Source organism: Ipomoea triloba, chromosome 2, assembly GCF_003576645.1.
Source record: "Ipomoea triloba cultivar NCNSP0323 chromosome 2, ASM357664v1".
Lineage (NCBI taxonomy): Eukaryota > Viridiplantae > Streptophyta > Magnoliopsida > Solanales > Convolvulaceae > Ipomoea > Ipomoea triloba.
Genome location: NC_044917.1, coordinates 15,213,444 through 15,232,734, shown reverse-complemented (window position 1 = coordinate 15,232,734; position 19,291 = coordinate 15,213,444). Strand labels below are relative to the sequence as shown.

General features: G+C 34.3%; 1 protein-coding gene across 1 annotated transcript in view; it reads right to left on the bottom strand.

Annotated features, from left to right (window-relative positions):
• The window catches only part of LOC116010608 (DNA mismatch repair protein MSH2), an 11,443-nt gene extending 10,768 nt beyond the window's left edge, over positions 1-675 (bottom strand). The window contains exons 1-3 of the mRNA XM_031250092.1: positions 416-675; positions 255-304; positions 109-141 (exon numbers count right to left, since the gene is read on the bottom strand). Of these exons, the coding sequence (XP_031105952.1) occupies positions 109-141; positions 255-304; positions 416-464 (132 nt within the window). The 5' untranslated portion in view covers positions 465-675. The remainder of the gene's footprint in view (positions 1-108; positions 142-254; positions 305-415) is intronic.
• Between the last annotated feature and the right edge of the window lie 18,616 nt (positions 676-19,291).

Sequence of the window (19,291 nt, the reverse complement as noted above, 5' to 3'; positions counted from 1 at the left end):
CCAAAAAAAAAAAAAAAAAAAAAAAAGAAACTAAACACTTTTAGTAACACAAAATTTATTAACACTTGGAATACAGACAAAAGCCTATGCTGAGCAAGGAGCACTCACTCGGCGATCGAAGAACCGAACAACCCTAGTGTCCTGCGAAAAAGAGAGGATGAATTTAAGCTCATTAACATGCATTATCAGTATTTCCTCATTAAAAAACTGGAAAAAATAATGAAACAATTATTTAAAAAAAAAAAATCGGTTACACTGGGTAGCGTTTTGAAGAATGAGAGAAACCCTTGAGCTTGCTTGGCATCTATGATTTAAATTAAAAAAAAAAAAACACAAATAAAAGATGGAACAACATTTAGATTACTGAAGTGAAATAAATGATACTGAAATTGAAGAAATTAGGGTTTTGTTGTACCGAGTTTAAGCTCCGGAAGCTTGTTTTGTTCCTCAAATTTGTCATCCATTTTTAAGGATTAAGAAGAAATTGCTCAATCGAAAATGAGGAGTTTTTTAGAATATCTCTCTCGGCTCAGTGTCGGGCCACTATACTATATACCCCATGAATTCACGGCAATCGAAAACGGAGGGATTTCGGGTTGGCGGGAATGAGAATGGCGGGGTTTTACAGATATTGAGCAAAGTGAAGCGCGTGTGCTCACGCTTTTTCAGGTTATGAATTATGATGCAGTATTATGATTTCTTGTTAATTATACTTTGGTCTCAACTCTAGATATTTTAAGAGCATTATCAAAAGTGGAGTTTTCTAATAGTTTTTTCGCGCCAATTAGAATTAAGAAATGGAGGCAAACAAAAACAAATTACAGGCGTTTGGTTGGGAGGTGGGAATTAGGGGGGAAAAGAATTGTAATTTGGTAAAATTACAATTTAATGAATAAAGTAAGAATTGAAATTACAGTGTTTGGTATGCAGAAATAGGAGTATAGGGAATTGAAAGGTAAGAAGCGACAAAATAACTAAAATGCCCTATGTTGTGGTAGATGTTGTAGTAATAGTAATAATAATAATAATAATAATAATAATAATAATAATCTATATCTATATCTATATCTATATCTATACTATCTATAAAAACAAAATCCTCACTTTAAACTTCTCGCCCAAAACAGTCCTACAATATTTAGGATGCGATTATTTCCAATTTTCCTATTTGTTGTACAATTCTACGTTACAATTCTTATCGTACTACTATTCTTCATTACATTTCCTATCGTACTACAATTCTACATTACAATTCCTATCATACTACAATTCTATCGTAATAAGATATAAGATATACTATCTATAAAAACAAAATCCTCACTTTAAGCTTTCCGCCCAAAACAGTCCTACAATATTTAGGATGCGATTATTTCCAATTTTCATATTTGTTGTACAATTCTACATTACAATTCATATCGTACTATTATTCTACGTTACAATTCCTATCGTACTACAATTCTACATTACAATTCCTATCATACTACAATTCTATCGTAATAAGATACAACCTTATATAAATCCCTAACCATATACTGCGAACTTTAAAAGAGAAACGCGGTGCAATTATTCCAGACCTCCCCACTGTCAAATCTGCAAATTTTGTTGCTGCGCCTATTTTCTTTCAATTCTACAAAACGAAAACAATTTTCTTCTTTCACTAATGGAGCCTGTTTTTGTCTTCGATTGATTCGTTGTTATTTGTCCCAGGAATATCAACGTTCCACAGTCAACCAACAGACAGTGGAGTGCCTACTCCATGACTCCCAAGTAATGTTTCCAAACAGCTTGATTTTATAATACCATTCCTGCAAAAGAAAAAACAGTATAGAGTAATGATGAGTATACTTATTAACAATTTTAGTATTAGGTATTACAAATTAATATATAATTTACATAATAATTAAATATAGAGTTATATTATAAACTCAATAATTTTGTAAAAGAATTTAGTGTTATTACTTTATTTGATGGTATAGTTAGTGCAATGAAAATGACATGTGATATACCAAACATATGTTGGTACGGGATCATTCAAAAACATTTCACTATATATAAAAGTAATATCCTCCTATTTCATTTTTCCGCTAAAAAAATTGTAGTCAATTAATTAAATAATTATACCATTATAATTGTGAGAACAATGAAAACAAAATCTGTGTAATTTTATAAGAAAAAAATAATTTATTAATTATTATTCAAATTTGAATTTATTTTGATAATAAGTATAATTAAATTATTTCTCATTTTTCTATATTTATTTTAGTAATAATATAATTACATAAGTCATATTACATATTGATCTTTTTAAGATAATCGTTGACAAACAAGTCATATATTATTAAATTAATTGAGTAATACTTTTGCACTAATCTTATAATCAAATAAATGTATACGTTCAATATTAGAATTTTTTTTTATAATTTCATCTTTGTTTTTATTATCTAAATATATAATAAAAAACTTATCCGTGCACCGCATTGGGTAATTGGACAATTATTTGCTCTAATTCAAGCAAAGAAAACATTAAAAAAAAACATAATCGATCCAACCAATTTCATCAATTGCGCTATATAATATTCGATGTTATAACTTTTTATAATTTTATATCGATCCAAATATTCTTAACATATTATAACAAATTCAATCCGTGCAACGCACGGGTGAAAATACTAGTAATAATAATAATAATAATAATAATAATAATAATAATAATAATAATAAGTATAATAATAATAATTCATTCAAATAATAATAATAATAATAATTCTTTCAAAATAATAATAATAATAATAATAATTCTTTCAAAATAATAATAATAATAATAATAATTCTTTCAATTTTTTTTTAAAAAAAAAAAATAAAAGACAAAGGGTATGGGAGGAGGGGCAAAATTGTATTTACACCAACAAATTACCCCTCCTCTCCACTGAATTTCAATTCATGGGGTACACCCCATGAATTGCAATTCACCATTTGGAGGGAATTGCAATTCCGTAGTTCGGGAATTCATTGAATTGCAATTCAATGAATTGCAATTCCCCCCAAACTACATCCAACCAAACATGTTATAATATACACCCCCGTTGGGCACATTTAGTGTGCAAAACACGCACCAACGCGAGTAATTTATTTATTTTTGGAATAAGGTTCAAATTAGCCACTGAACGTAACCTGAAAGTGCAATTAGACCACTGAACCAAAAAAAGTGCAATTAGGTCACTGAACACTCCAAATGTATGCAATTTCACCTGATAGCAGGTTACCATGCATTTCATCATGTTACTTGCTTAATAATAAACTATTAAAATAAAAAATAAAAATAATTTAAAAAAAAAAACCTGCCGGCGGCAGCGGCCACCCCCTCCCCCCGTCTCCCATTAATAATACACTTGCCACCTTAATAGAAAAACCTGTGGATGAATCAAATTTATTATTATTATTATTATTATTATTATTATTATTATTATTATTATTATTATTTACGAAAAGTCAACTTCTTTCACAAAACAATTTTTGCTTTATTATGGTGTTTTTTTTTTAAATTTTAAATTATTTTAATTTTTAAATTATTTTAATTTTTTTATTTTAATAGTTTATTATTAAAATTATTTTAAAATATCAATTCATTGTCCACGTAAGCAAGTAACCTGATGAAATGGGTGGTAACCTGCTATCAGGTGAAATTGCATACATTTGGAGTGTTTAGTGACCTAATTGCACTTTTTTTTGGTTTAGTGGCCTAATTGCACTTTCAGGTTACGTTCAGTGGCCAATTTGAACCTTATTCCTTTATTTTTAAATATTATGGGCCCACACAAGAGGCTTGTTTGGTTATCAGTGGTTAGCGTTTAGCGGTAACGGGTTATGTTAGTGGTTATCAAACAACGGATTGTATTAGCGGGTTTGACCAGCAGATTGTATTAGCGGTTTGTAAAAAGATGTTTGGTAAAGTTAGTTGTTTAGATTAGCGGTTAACATGTAAAATGACCAAAAGGGTGTACACACACACACACACACACACACACACACACACACACACACACATATATATATAAGAGGAGGAGAGGGGAGCCGCACAGTGGCTCCCCTTTGTTTCCCCACGTATCCCACATCGGTGGGATAAGTGGGGAATGGAGCCTTGAGGCTTCTATAAAAGGAGCCTCAAGGCTCCATTTTAATTTCACTTAAGTTTCGCCCAGCGGCCACCGCTGGGCGAAACTTAAAAGTCTATTTTTTTATAAGGGTGACGCCAAAGCAAAACGCTGCTATTTGCAGCGTTTTGCAACTTGGCGGTTTGGAGCAAATCTGCTGCTCTAAACCGCCAATAACCAAACAGGGTTTTCGGCATTTTGACCGTGGTCAAAACGATGGTCAAAACGCTGGCGGATCCGCCAATAACCAAACAAGGCCAAGATTAGGTCGCAAATGTGTTTTTCCTCTTTTTTTTCCTCTCTCTCCTCCAACTCATATCTTCCTCTTTTATGTGTGAAAAAATCCTCTTTTATGTGTGAAAAAATCCACCAAAAATTACTGATAGAGAAGCCCTAAGATAATAACATTTTATAACCCAGACATCGAAACCTGTTCAGAAAATAAGAAAATAAACAAATAGAAATTTCGATTAAAATGATGAATTTTTTCATTTTTTTTCTTCAAATTATTTCAAATTTTCAGCTTTCTTCATGACATTAGAAAAAACACCTTTTTTGGGTAGTCTATTAAGGTTAAATTGGGCGTATTGATAATGGGCTAAAAATTTTGAATGGCCTATTCGTTATTTGGGAAATCAAAAAAAGAATTTTAAAAAGTGAAAAAATAAAGAATTTAATATTTATAAAATTTTACATTCTAAACAATAAATATTAAATTATATATCGTGTTAAAAATATTGTACTTTAATTTTTTGATCAAAATTGTCATGTACACAGTTAAGTATTATGTAACTTAAGTATAAAATAGTAATCAATTAACCTAATTATACATTTATACGTACTTTGGATACATTATTGATGGTTTTATCATGACCGATTCCACCATAAATTGGGTATTGATGTACACAATGGAGTAGAAAAATAGCAACTTTATTACTCAGGGCGCTAGGCCCAAAATATTATTGTTAGGAACATTTGTTATTTTGATTTTGATGATACCAAAAATATGAATTTTAGTACCATATTTTATTTCATTTTCTAGACTTAGGAGCTCTATTCTCTAATTCGAATAGTTTGAATGATTAACCCGAGAGGTTATGTTTTGGATAGACAAAATAGTTTGAATACTAACCCGAGTGGTTACGTTTTGGACAATCAAGAGAAAACATCGAAGAATTGAAGATCAGAAGAGTTCGAGATGATGAGTCGAAGAGTATAAGATTTTAAGACCGAAAGGTTGTAAAGGTCGAATGGTAGAAGGGCCTACCTTTAGAGTAAAAGAATACCGAATGGTAAGGACAACCATTCGTAACCAAGAAGTAGCAAAGTGTTAAGGTTCAAAACGTTAACTCGAATAGTGTCAATTAACCATTCGAAAAAAAAAATTGTTTGAGACATTCTCTGAGCTAACAGTTCGAAACCTTAAAAGACTAGTGCTTTTATAGTAGAATGTGATAAAGGCAAAGAGAATCCTAGGTATACATCCCAATGAAGATTCCTTCAAAAAGCCTAAACATTTGTGCATAACAAAAAGATATGTTCAGCATGAATTAAGTGGTATAACGAATGGAAAGTCTGAGGCATAAAGCTACTTTCCGGAAAATCCGTTGCTATTTACCCACTGGTAATAGACATATGAAATGGGTTTCCCTCCAACGGATCCTTTTCAAGATGCCTATAAATACCTTCATTTAAGACTAAAGAAGGTGCTAGTCTTGAAGTACAAATTACATGCTATTCAAGTGTTCTTAACAAGTTAAAAGCAAGACCAGTGAGAGAAATTTAAAAGCGAAAAAGCTATATCCAGATTTAGAAGCTTGGGCTACCTAAAGGAGATGATCAAGTTCATCACCAAATCCAAGTCTTCTAGTTGGAGAATCAAAGAATTTTTTTTTAAATCTTTGTAACTCTGCTTGGTAGAAGTAGAAAGAGGCCAGGCAGAGTAAACTCGGAGTTGAGTTGAAAAATCTGAGAAGTTCAAGGTTGGCTTAATGTTCAAGGCTTGGACATTTTCTTTTTACTAAAGGATTAGTGCAAATCTCCTTAGGAGTTTTAAGGAGAATAGTGGAGTAGGCTAGGTTTAGCTGAACCACTATAAAAACCTCTATCTCTATCTTTATTTTACTGCTTATATTCATACTCAAACACACGAAAATCATATTTTTAAAAGAACAAATTTACATGCAAACTAATTAAAAAGGTTTAACAATATTTCCACCGTGCACATTCATTACAAAATGTTGAAGTAACCATTTGGTTCACTTGAACGATTAGTTAAAAAAATTAAGAAAAAAAAAATCCCCCCCCCTTCTTTAGAAGTCAGGACCACATACTACTACGCTAGGAATGCTATAATGTTAAGACTATGATGATGTCTATGCGGGAGATATGGTGCCTTTTATAGTGCATAAGACCTTTTAATGCTTAACAAGATCCTTGGTTTTTCTTCCATCTACACCATGCATGTGTATCATCTTTACCCTAAATATTTTGCTGGCAATAACGTTTATTCCAACGTGGACAATGACATGGAGAATGATCAAAGGTCTAGACAGAAAAAATAAAAATAAAAAGTGAATTATTACCTATAATCGGTAGGAAACCTGCTAAAAATGCTAAATGGAAAAAAATTAATGGTTTGTGGATAGAAATATACCTTATGAAATATTAGGGTGCGACATGAATAATCAGGAATGGTTCATGATGCGGGATGACACTTTAGCCTATTAATTAAATAACATTTTATAAAAAAATTTAAAAAAAAACTAAAATGAAATTCTGTTGCAACCAGCAAGACGCTGGTTGCAACAGAATTCTCATGCTGTTTGTAGCAGCTATTCGCAGCAATTTTTTTTGTTGTGAACAGCAGCCCCGACTTATTATTATTATTATTATTATTATTATTATTATTATTATATATGTTTAGCGTTTTCCCTTTAATTATTGTTATTACTTATTATTATTATTATTATTATTATTAATTTTTATTATTATGTACTCAAACTATGTACTAAAATGATTGAAATAGTTGTAATTTATTTAGTAATTTGTTTTATCGACTTCTGTTATTTTTTTGTATATTTAGTATTAGTGTATTGATTTTTTTTTATTTTAAAAATTAAATTTGTAAATTTAAATTAGAAAATTGGAGAAATGAAAAACTAGAGAAATGGAGATGGAAAATTGGAGAAATAGAAAATTGGAAAAGGAAAAATAGAGAAATGAAGTAAACGACCCCTTAGCCTTACCAATAAATCTCCATCTTTCAGAATTTGAATAAAATCAGCTCTTAAGGAAATGGTATTAAATACCTATTAGAAATCAAATTCAAATAATAAGGCAATAAATTAAATAACCACACACACACACACACATAGATTTTTTTTCATTTGCAGCCTGGTCATCCCATGCGGTCATGTGGCTGCATTGCTATCGTTGGATTGGAGTGATCTCACGATGTATGGGCTATATTATCGTTTAGGAAATTTAATTCGTGTTAGTTAAGTGAGGGCTTTATGGTAGTTATAGTGGATGTATTACGTGCATGCATGTATATAAGTCATATGTTTTGGTAATTTTCACTGCGGAAAAGAACACGCGGGGAATACTAATCGCAATTGGGAGGAGATCGCAACTAGAGAAGATCGCGCCAGAGAAAATTGCAATTGGAGCTTGTCGTTGTCGGCGTAGGGCGTAGAACTATGGAGACTGGTATGTTGCGTTTTCCGGTTCTAATTTTTAAATAGTCTTGATCTCTCATTAGTTGTTTGATTTAGATAGTTTGAATTGTTTGTTATTTGTTGAGCGTTTTTTGGAATAATTAGTTTAGTTTGGAGGTTTGTTGCATGTGTTTATGTCGTAATGGCGATTTTCCAATGGTGTTATAATATTTTTCGGCGGTCTTGGATGTTGGTGTGTGATGACGTTGTTGTGGGTTTTTTAGGGAGTATGTTGTAATTCGTGTTTCATTGTGGTGTATATTTAGTTGTTGTTGAGGTTGGTAGTTATCGGATTATATGCACATCTTTGGTGTATATACATATCAATATTGGTGCATTTTTTCATATATTGTGGTGTATTTATGTGGGTATGGATTGGTGATACACATGATTTTATACCATTATTTGCCCCACGATTCAGTAGTTTTGTTGCTTATTTCCTTTACCTGGATACATTTAAGGCTCGTTTGTGTGTTACATTTGATCAATCTTAGTTTATTCATGAATGAGGAGTAAAGAAAGGATTTTCGGTCATCTCGGACAAGTTTTTGAGACATAAGGAACCTACCCCGGGACGGAAAGGAGCAACGGAACACGAAAGGAGTCAGAAGTGGACCAGGAGGCCGCCTCACGGCCGTGATGGCGGCCGTGACCTCCACCGCGGACAGTAGTTGGCCACGGCACATCACGGCCCCGATCCCGACCGTGATGGTGGCCGTGACCCACCTGCATTTATTTCGCATTTTCTGTATTTTTGGGATTCCGAGCCCTAGTTTAGTTCAGTACAATTTTTCCCTTCTTTAGAGTTTTCCACAGCATAGAATATAGCAGTTTTACATCATTGAATTCGGTTATGAGCTTGGAATCATTGTTTGGATTGGAATTACTCTCAAGAATTGTTAGTACAATTTTCTTTTTTATTCTTTAGATTCATTGCTATGATTTCAGTATTTAATTCTTGCTTTGCGTTATTTACTTCAATCATGCGTGAGTAATTCATTTATGAGTTTGGATTAGGGATTTATTGCTAGTCTTGATGTTCAATTTGTGATTATTGCATAAAGGGATTGAATCATCCACCTAGGGTTTGTGTTGAATTGGGGATTATTTTCTACTTGTATTTGATTGATGACCACAATTAATTGCTAGTTTAGGAGAAGGATTCATTACAACGAAAGTTGGATGGAGACTTCGAGCCTTACCAATTTCAACCTAATTTTTCCTACTATGAGAATATGGGTAATTTGGGGGCTTACAGTGCTTAGGTGCTTAAGTCTATGATTGATACATCACGAAAGTGGGGCAATCCTAGTCTAATTCTTTTTATTGATTACGAAAGTAGCTGAATTGAATTCTTATGTGCATTGCCCATTTATCCCTAGGTTGATTCTTCTTTCCTTAATTCTAAGGTTGTTAGAACATCAAGATTGCAATTCCCCTAATCTGACCCATTCCTTAATCAATCAGTTAATACATTAGCCAATTTATTTCTTTTACTTTCCTCATTCAGTTATTAGTTGCTTGGATTCTAGTTGATTCACATACTCTAGTGTCTAGTGTTCTTAATTCATACAATTACGTGCCATAACCCCAATCCTTAGCGGAACGACAATTCACACCCATATTTACACTCACATCTATGCTCATCAATTGGTAACAATTCTATTTTCATTGTGTTATGTTTGCTTGTTTTTTATTGGTTTGTATGTGTGAATATGGACTTTGCTAGTGGTGATTGTGATGAAAGTTATTCCATAGACATTGGTGTAGAAGACAATGCTTGTGATATGGAAATATCACCTAGTATGACTAAGTATTGGCGTCCAATTTGTGTTGACAATTTGAAGCCTCACGTGGGGCAACAGTTTGATTCTTTGGATGGTGCTTTTGGTTTTTATAAACAATATGCTGGCTCTGTTGGTTTTGACTATTATCAAAGCACAACTCGGAAGGGTAGGGACGATGTTGTTGTGTTGAAGCATGTTGTATGTAGTTGTGAGGTGTTTAAGTAGAGTTCTTCTAGTACTTCTTCTAGCACCCAAAGTACTGCTGTGAAGAGACATAGGGTGATAAATAGGTATGGGTGTAAGGCTAAAGTAGTGTTTAAGCTCATCTCAAATAGTTGTGTTATTCTGTGCATTTTTTTTAGGAACGTCATACCTATTCTATGTGTTCAATTATTGCTAAGCAATTTTTAAAGGTCAATTGCAATCTTGATGCCGGCCATCAACTTTTTGTTACAAGTTGTGTTCGGGCAAATATTGGTCTTACTCAGTCGTATGGGTTTCTTAAGGAGATTGTTGATGAGTATTCTAATGTTGGGGCTACAAGTGTGTTAAAAATCTCAAACGTGATTTGATGGCGTACATTTTAAATGATGATGCTCAATTGTTCATAGATACATTGTTTAAAAGACGTGAATTGTGCGAAGCATTTGGGTTTGAATATGATGTTGATGGGGGTGATCAGCTTTCAAGGGTTTTCTTGGCGGACGCAGTTTTTTGTTTGTGCATTTTGTATAGAGTAGTGGTGTATTTTGTATGGGTTATAGTGTGTTTTTAGACGTGTTGTGGTGCTAACTGTTTTTGTCTTGTTCTTTATTTAGGTATAATCTGGTTTTTGTCCCATTTACTGACATTGATAACCATAAGAGATGCATCACCTTTGGTGTTGGGCTGCTTTTGGAGAGCTTTAAGAAAATAATGGGTTATGATCCTATTGTGTTGCTACAGATCAAGATCCAGCTGTGAAGGTTGCTGTTGCTCAAGTGTTTGGTGCATCAAAACATAGAGTTTGCATGTGGCATATAATGTGTAAGGTGGGAGAGAAGGTTGGGGCAGTTTTGTCTAAAGATGAGGTGTTTCGGAGCAAGTTGAATGGTATTGTTTGGGATAATTCACTTGATCCCGAGGCCTTTGAGGTGGGATGGAATCATATTATGGAAGAATATGGGTTAGGTGATAATGGTTAGTTTCGTTACTTGTTTGAGCCACGCACATTTTGGGCACTTCCATACTTTCATAATGAGTTTATGGCAAGTCTAGATTGGAATCTCAAAACTGTTTTTTTGGTAGTTTCTCTATTGGACATTCTAGCTTGGTTGAGTTTTTGGTACATTATGACAGTGCTATTGGTGCACAACAGCATGCCCAAGCAAAACTGAATGCTGATTGTGGAGCTTGTTTTCCTGTTTTTAAGACACCATTGGTGTTGGAGCGGCATGCCATGGGTGTTTACACAATTTCTGTATTTTATGATGTTCAAGATGAGATTTGTGCGACTTGTTTTTCTTGTCAAGTGGTATCTTTGAGCGATTGTGATGGTCGTGTGTTTTATGTGATAAAAGATGGTGACCATCAGATATGGCGTGTGGAGTTAGTTTTGCATGATTATTGGGCAAAATGTTTGAGCATATGATGTTGTGTAAGCATTTTTTGTTTTTAAAGATCGTGGACTTGAAAGTATTCCTTCTAGATATTTGGTGCATCGGTGGACAAAGGGTGCATGTTTACATCCAATTTTTCATATTGATGGTACAATTGTTGATCAATCTGCTAAAGTGGAGAATATTAGGGTGCTTACTAATCTGTTGTGGTCTGATATTTATGTTTGTGTGGGGTTGGCTGATGGTAATATTGAACATTTGTCATAGCTACAACGCGTTATTAATGAGCAAATGCACTTATTTCTTCAGGATGGGAGTGAGAATGGCAGTGGGGTGGATGTTGGTAGTAAGCAAAGTGTGATTAATTCGTTTTGTGGGTCCGTGTCTATCACTTTGACAATGGATGTGCACGACCTTGTCCAAGCTAAGAACAAGGGTAGTGGTAAGTGGTTGAAGAGTGCAAGGGATAGAGCTGCACGTAAGTGTGCAAAGCAATCAAGGAAATGCTACTCTTGTGATGAATATGGTCATAACAGTAGCACATGTCCTTTAAATAATTAAAATTGTGCATTTTAACACAATATATGGTGCGTTTTAATACATGGTGTGGTGCATTTTATTACTTATGTTGTGGACTAGTTTGTTTTAAACTGTCTTATGGTGCATTTTAGTACATCAGATGGTATGTTTTATTACATATGTTGGTGCATTTTACGTGACTAGGTGTATTTGGGTATGCTGGGAATGGTGTGTTTTAATTTGTCTAGTGGTGCATTTTAATACATAAAATGGTGTATTTTATTACTAATGCTGGTGCATTTTACGCGAGTAAATGCGTTTGGCTATAGGGTTGGAATGCTGTGTTTTATTCTGTCGTCTTGTGCATTTTAGGTGATGAATGGTGTGTTTTATTACGTATGTTGATGCATTTTATTTGATTAGGTGTACTTGGGTATGGTGGGGAATGGAGTGTTTTAATTTATCCAGTGATGCATTTTAATACGTAGAATGGTGTGTTTTATTACAAATTCTGGTGCGTTTGGCTATGGGAATGATGTGTTTTAATTTGTCCAGTGGTGCATTTTAATACGTAAAATGGTGTATTTTATTACTAATGCTGGTGCATTTTACGCGAGTAGGTGCGTTTGGCTATGGGGGTGGAATGTTGTGTTTTATTTTGTTGTCTGGTGCAGTTTAGTTGCTAAATGGTGTGTTTTATTACGTATGTTGGTGCATTTTATGTGACTAGGTGTATTTGGGTATGGGGTCAGGGGAATAGTGTATTCTAATGTGTCCACTGGTGGATTTTAAAACGTAGAATGGTGTGTTTTATTACTAATGCTGGTGCATTTTACGCGAGTAAATGCGTTTGGCTATAGGGTTGGAATGGTGTGTTTTATTATGTCGTCTTGTGCATTTTAGGTGATGAATGGTGTGTTTTATTATGTATGTTGGTGCATTTTATTTGACTAGGTGTACTTGGGTATGGTGGGGAATGGAGTGTTTTAATTTGTCCAGTGATGCATTTTAATACATAGAATGGTGTGTTTTATCACTAATGCTGGTGCATTTTACGCGAGTAGGTGCGTTTGGCTATGGGGGTGGAATGTTGTGTTTTATTTTGTTGTCTGGTGCAGTTTAGTTGCTAAATGGTGTGTTTTATTACGTATGTTGGTGCATTTTATGTGACTATGGTGTGTTTTATTACGTATGTTGGTGCATTTTATGTGACTAGGTGTATTTGGGTATGGGGTCAGGGGAATAGTGTATTCTAATGTGTCCACTGGTGGATTTTAAAACGTAGAATGGTGTGTTTTATTACTAATGCTGGTGCATTTTACGCGAGTAAATGCGTTTGGCTATAGGGTTGGAATGGTGTGTTTTATTATGTCGTCTTGTGCATTTTAGGTGATGAATGGTGTGTTTTATTATGTATGTTGGTGCATTTTATTTGACTAGGTGTACTTGGGTATGGTGGGGAATGGAGTGTTTTAATTTGTCCAGTGATGCATTTTAATACGTAGAATGGTGTATTTTATTACTAATGCTGGTGCATTTTACGCGAGTAGGTGCGTTTGGCTATGGGAATGGTGTGTTTTAATTTGTCCAGTGGTGCATTTTAATACGTAAAATGGTGTATTTTATTACTAATGTTAGTGACTTTACACGAGTAAATGTGTTTGGCTATAGGGTTGGAATGATGTGTTTTATTCTGTCGTCTTGTGCATTTTAGGTGATGAATGGTGTGTTTTAGTATATATGTTGGTGCATTTTATTTGACTAGGTGTACTTGGGTATGGTGGGGAATGGAGTGTTTTAATTTGTCCAGTGATGCATTTTAATACATAGAATGGTGTGTTTTATCACTAATGCTGGTGCATTTTACGCGAGTAGGTGCGTTTGGCTAACTAATGCTGGTGCATTTTACGCGAGTAGGTGCGTTTGGCTATGGGGGTGGAATGTTGTGTTTTATTTTGTTGTCTGGTGCAGTTTAGTTGCTAAATGGTGTGTTTTATTACGTATGTTGGTGCATTTTATGTGACTATGGTGTGTTTTATTACGTATGTTGGTGCATTTTATGTGACTAGGTGTATTTGGGTATGGGGTCAGGGGAATAGTGTATTCTAATGTGTCCACTGGTGCATTTTAAAACGTAGAATGGTGTGTTTTATTACATATGTTGGTGCATTTTATGTGAGTAGGTGCATTTGGCTATGGGGGTAGAATGGTGTGTTTTATTTTGTGGTCTGGTGCATTTTACTACATAGAATGATGTGTATTTAAACACATGTTTATATTTGTGTAAACAACTTTTACTAAGTGTCATTGTGGTTTTTTTTTTGAATAATTGTGCATTTAGATAAGTAAGAGTGAGGATTTAGAAATAGTCTAATTTTGCAACTGTGCATATTTGTGCATTCATATTCATTAGTGAGATGTTAAACATCCATATAGTTGCCAAAAAATATAGTCAGAGCTATTAACAACCAAAATCTACCTAACAGCTGTAGTAGACATATCAACCAATAACTATTGTCAAACTAGTACCAAAGACAATTGACCTTGAAATTCAACTTCTCAACCCAAATTTTGTTGTTTGTTGTATGTTTCTTCCTTTGTGTTCGTTTAGATCCGACGTTACAAGAGTAGTCAAGTACTTGACTCTTAGATTGTTCAATTGTGCCTTATTGTCCTTCTGTAATCCAGAGTCCCATTCATCTGATGTCTGCCCTCTAAAAGTCTCCATCTGCTGTTTGCTCTTTTTGTGTCGCCACATTCTCATTCTTTTAATCTTCAACTTCTTGACCTTTTCAACTTTGTATGTTGACTTCAAACTACTCAAAAATATCGAAAAGAACTTTTGTTGCATACCAGTAATGGCATAGAAATGTTAGTAGTTGAATAGAGTATTTGTTATATGAAACAATTAAGGGGTTATTTTGTTACCAATGTTGCAGGCACAACTCCATACTTGTTTTCAGGTTTTTAAGGCACAGACGAGTTGTATATGGCATCAAATCTCTCCAAGATAGGGTCAAAGTAAATCATGTAGTAGTGCTCTGAAGCTATTACCGGAAACAAAAATTGTCATAGAAACAAACATGCGTCAAAATATGCACCAAAGACAAGTTAAAAGTGTACCACAAAATGTCAAATAGTAGAATGCATCAAGCAATGCCTAACACTTACATGTTGAATTTTGTGTCATGGGGGTGTGGATTGCAAGTGCCTTGTCCTCAAGGTACTGGCTGTGGAACTATTTATACCTGTCCTCCTCATCTCCTTGAGTCCTTGTGGATTCACAACCGGTAGAGTTGTAAAGGTTAATGTTATTATTGTTAGAATTTGTAGGTTTTTAAGGATTTATTTAGTTTTATATTTTTAACTTACAGTTGTCCAGGTTGAAGCAAAGAGTCTCGCTGCTACCCGGTCTCCCTCATTGTGGTTAAGAATAGCTGCCCAACCATCAGTTATAGAAATTGGGACTTCACTACTCGGCCTCAGCAAAACCATATCTCTCCAATAAATAACTTTTCCTTAGAATTTGAACAGTTATTGGTCCTTGGTAATAGATATGCACAAGTTAATATAAATAAATACGGGAATATACGTATTCAAAAAAAAAATACGGGAATATACAAGTTCGAGTAAAAAAACACATCTGAATTAGTACAAACACACCAACATGTATGAAAATATGCACCAAAGCACCAATAGTTCTAAAAGCACCAATAAGCTAGTATAAATACACCAATATTCATCAAAATATGCACTAGTTAAAGACATATAGATCAGGTTGAGGATTGTCCAAAACCCATTTACTTATTGCTTCTTCAATTGTAGAGATTGGTGTGTTTGCTTCAAGTATGAACAAGTGGTACGGGGCTCGGATTGGGGAGTATTCCCTCACCAGTCTTTTCCCCTTGTCCCCCGGGTGGATTGGTGGTGGTGGATCTGATTCATGGCCTGGTTGGACCTTGTCTGGTGTCACCTATTGGCAAATATTTTCCAAATACATGGATGAAAATAATTTTAAAATAACTCATTCATGAGGATAAAAATGATCACAAAAAATGCAAGTTACGGAATTTTCAAGCAATAATTCAAAAAGAAAAAAAACACATAATGCTAAACATATTTTGCATGGCATATGATAACACGTAAAAACTTACATACAAATATTTAAACATGTAATTAACACATATTGCAAAATAAACAACACAAATTTAAATCATATAAACTCATACAACACATAAAATAAATTAATTTTGAGCACAAGTATCATTTCGATAAAGTGAAGATAAGGTTCAGTGATACTTAGCTCTTTTCGATCATTCCCATTTCATGTCTTAATGTAGCAAATCTTGTTTCGCACAGGGGCTTTGTGAGAATGTCGGCTATTTGATTCTCTAATCTATAGGAATATATTCAATTTTTAGATCCTTTTTCTCAACGTGATCCTTTATGAAGTGATGTCGAATGTCAATATGGTTGGTTCTTGAATGAAGCACTAGATTGTGACTAATTGAAATAACACTAGTATTATCACAATAAATACTAATGTTGTCACAAATTACTCCATAGTCTTTTAATTGTTGCTTCATCCACAAGATTTGCGCACAACAACTCCCTATAGCAATGTATTCGGCCTCGGCGGTACTTGCTGCTATTGAATTTTGTTTTTGCTAAATCAAGAAACAAGCCTTCCCCAAAGAATTGGCATGTCCCGGAAGTACTTTTTCTATCAATTTTGCAACCTGTAAAATCCGCATCTGAAAAATCCGTTAGAGTAAAATCAATACCTTTGGGATACCATAATCCCACATTTGTTGTGCCTTTTAAGTATCTTATTATCTTCTTTATTGCGGAGATGTGTCTTTGTTTTGGATTTGATTGAAATCTAGCACACACTCCAATAGCATAAGATATGTTCGGCCTGCTTGTAGTGATATATAGGAGTGACCTAATCATTCCCCTATATTTCGCTTGATCGACATCCTTTCCGTCTTCATCCTTGTCTATTCTTAATGATGTGTTCATTGGGATCTTTACTGACGATTTTCCATCAAGTCCAAATTTCTTGATTAAATCTCGTGTATACTTGGCTTGATTGATGAAAATTCCTTCTTTCATTTGCTTGACTTGTAATCCCAAGAAGTAATTTAATTCGTCTATCATACTCATCTCAAACCTATTCTGCATAAGCTTTGGAAACATTTCACACAAAGAATTATTAGTACTTCCAACATATATTTGTACTAATAAAATATGTTCACCATCTTGAATTCTAAAGAGAGTTTTATCAACTAGGCCTTTGGTGAATCCACAATTGATTAAGAACATTGATAAGGTATCATACCAAGCTCTAGGAGCTTGTTTTAAACTGTACAATGCCTTCTTTAGTTTGTAGACTTTGGCACCTTAGCATTTTACCTCAAAACCTAGGGGTTGTTCAACATAGATTTCTTCTTCAAGTAGTCCATTTAAGAACGCACACTTTTGACAATCATTCGATAAATAGTGAAGTTCTTTTGTGCAGTATAGGCTAGAAATATTCTTATGGCCTCAAGTCTTGCTACTGGTGCAAAGGTTTCATCAAAATCTATTCCTTCCTCTTGCGAGTATCCCTTTGTTATGAGCCTTGCTTTATTCCTAACAATCACACCGTCTTTATTGGCTATGTTTCGAAAGACGCATTTTGTTTCTACGACATTATGCTTTTTAGGTCTTGGAACAAGTTCCCAAACGTCATTTCTTTTGAAGCGATCACTTCCCCGCGTTTGGTTCGTTGCTTACGAGAACCTTCCTTTTGTCATGTTTGAATCTCCGTTCCTTGCTTTCGGATTTATTTTGTGAAGATTTAATGATTTTCTTGCCTTGATTTTTTCTAACAATTGGATATGGACAATTGATCTTGAAGTGTCTGGGTTTACGACAATTGTAGCATAAATCTTTGTTATCTTATTCCATTTCTTCTCTGGTTTCCATGGTGTTGCATTTTGGTTTCCACGTGATTAATTTTTGTAATCTCCTTTTCACATGAATTTCTTGAATTTTCTAACAAAGAAAGCAAATTGTTCGTCAGTCATAAAATCAATATTTTCTACAAACCTGGAGGTTGATGGTTGTTCGGCCATCAATGCAAAATTTTGTGCTTCATGGTCTTCTTCGATTTTGGCCTTCATTTCTAATTCATATGCCTTGAGATCACTAAATAATTTATCTGTTGATAGCATCCTTAGATCTCGATGATCTCGCATGCCCGTGACTTTCATGTTTCATGCAGATGGTAGTCCACGTAGTACTTTGAGATTAATTTTCTTTTGACTAATGATCTTGCCTAGAACATTAATTTCTCCAATAATTTTGATAATCCTTTCTTCCATATTTGAAATACTTTCATTTAAAAGAATTTTAAAATCCTCGAATTTCTTCATGGCGATTGTAAGCTTATGGTCTTTTTCTTGTTTGCCGCCTCCTTCGATCTTAATGAGTGTTTCCCAAATTTCCTTCGCAGTTGCGCATTTTTGAATCTTTGAAAAGATGGTATCATCTACGGCTTTGAATAGAATATCATTGGAAATGTTATTAAGATTATTCCTTATTCTATCGTCAGATGTCTACTCCGGTTTTGACTTTTGTACATACTGAGGAGCGTCTGGTGATAGGACAAATGCAGTTGATAAGCACCAAGAATAGCTTGTTTTAGGGGTCATTTACGGGCTAGAATTGTATGGTTTATTACCCATTTCATAAGGATTTCATGCATTTAGACTCAGATGTGACTAAAACCACTAACACAAGCATGGAAGATGTTTTTAAGCTATTCTACAGCCAAAATGAGGACTTAAGGCCAAAACTGAGCAGAAAATGCAGAAGTCATGAAGCATGAGCCTCCCACGCAGCCTCACACGCGTGTGGAGGGGCGTGGAATAATTCCAGTAACTCCCTAATAGACGCCAAAAGTACCTATTTATCTATAACTTATTAAGTTGATTTCTTGCTAAAAATAAGTTTGAGAGAGTGCAATTACGTGTTTACATGCTATTTTACTAACAAATTGCAAATGAGTTCTGTGTGGAGTGTTTTCAAGAATTCCCATAGGAATGAAGGCCGAAATCAACCAAAAGAGAGCATAAACCATTGAAAGGAAGAATCAATCCACATGGGAACACACGAAGACCAAATCGAAAACAACAAAAGGAAACGAAAATGAAGAAACCACGCCCACGAGCCACACACGCGTGTGCGCTGGCGTGGAAATATTCCAATAACCGTCCACGCCAGTCCACACGCGTGTGGCAGACGTGGGGCGTCACCAGAAAATCTGCGCGATGTTTTAGTATTTAAGGGACATTTCAGCTAGGTTTAGGGAGTCTTTTGTCACATTTTTCTATTCTACATTTTAGGTTAGGTTTAGGGAGGATTAGGAGAGGAGGAGGAGCTCCTTGGAGAAGAGAACTTAGATCTCCATAGCTTTGAAGATCTCTTGGGTAAACCCTTTTATCAAGATTTGTTTTCTCTTTGGATTTCTC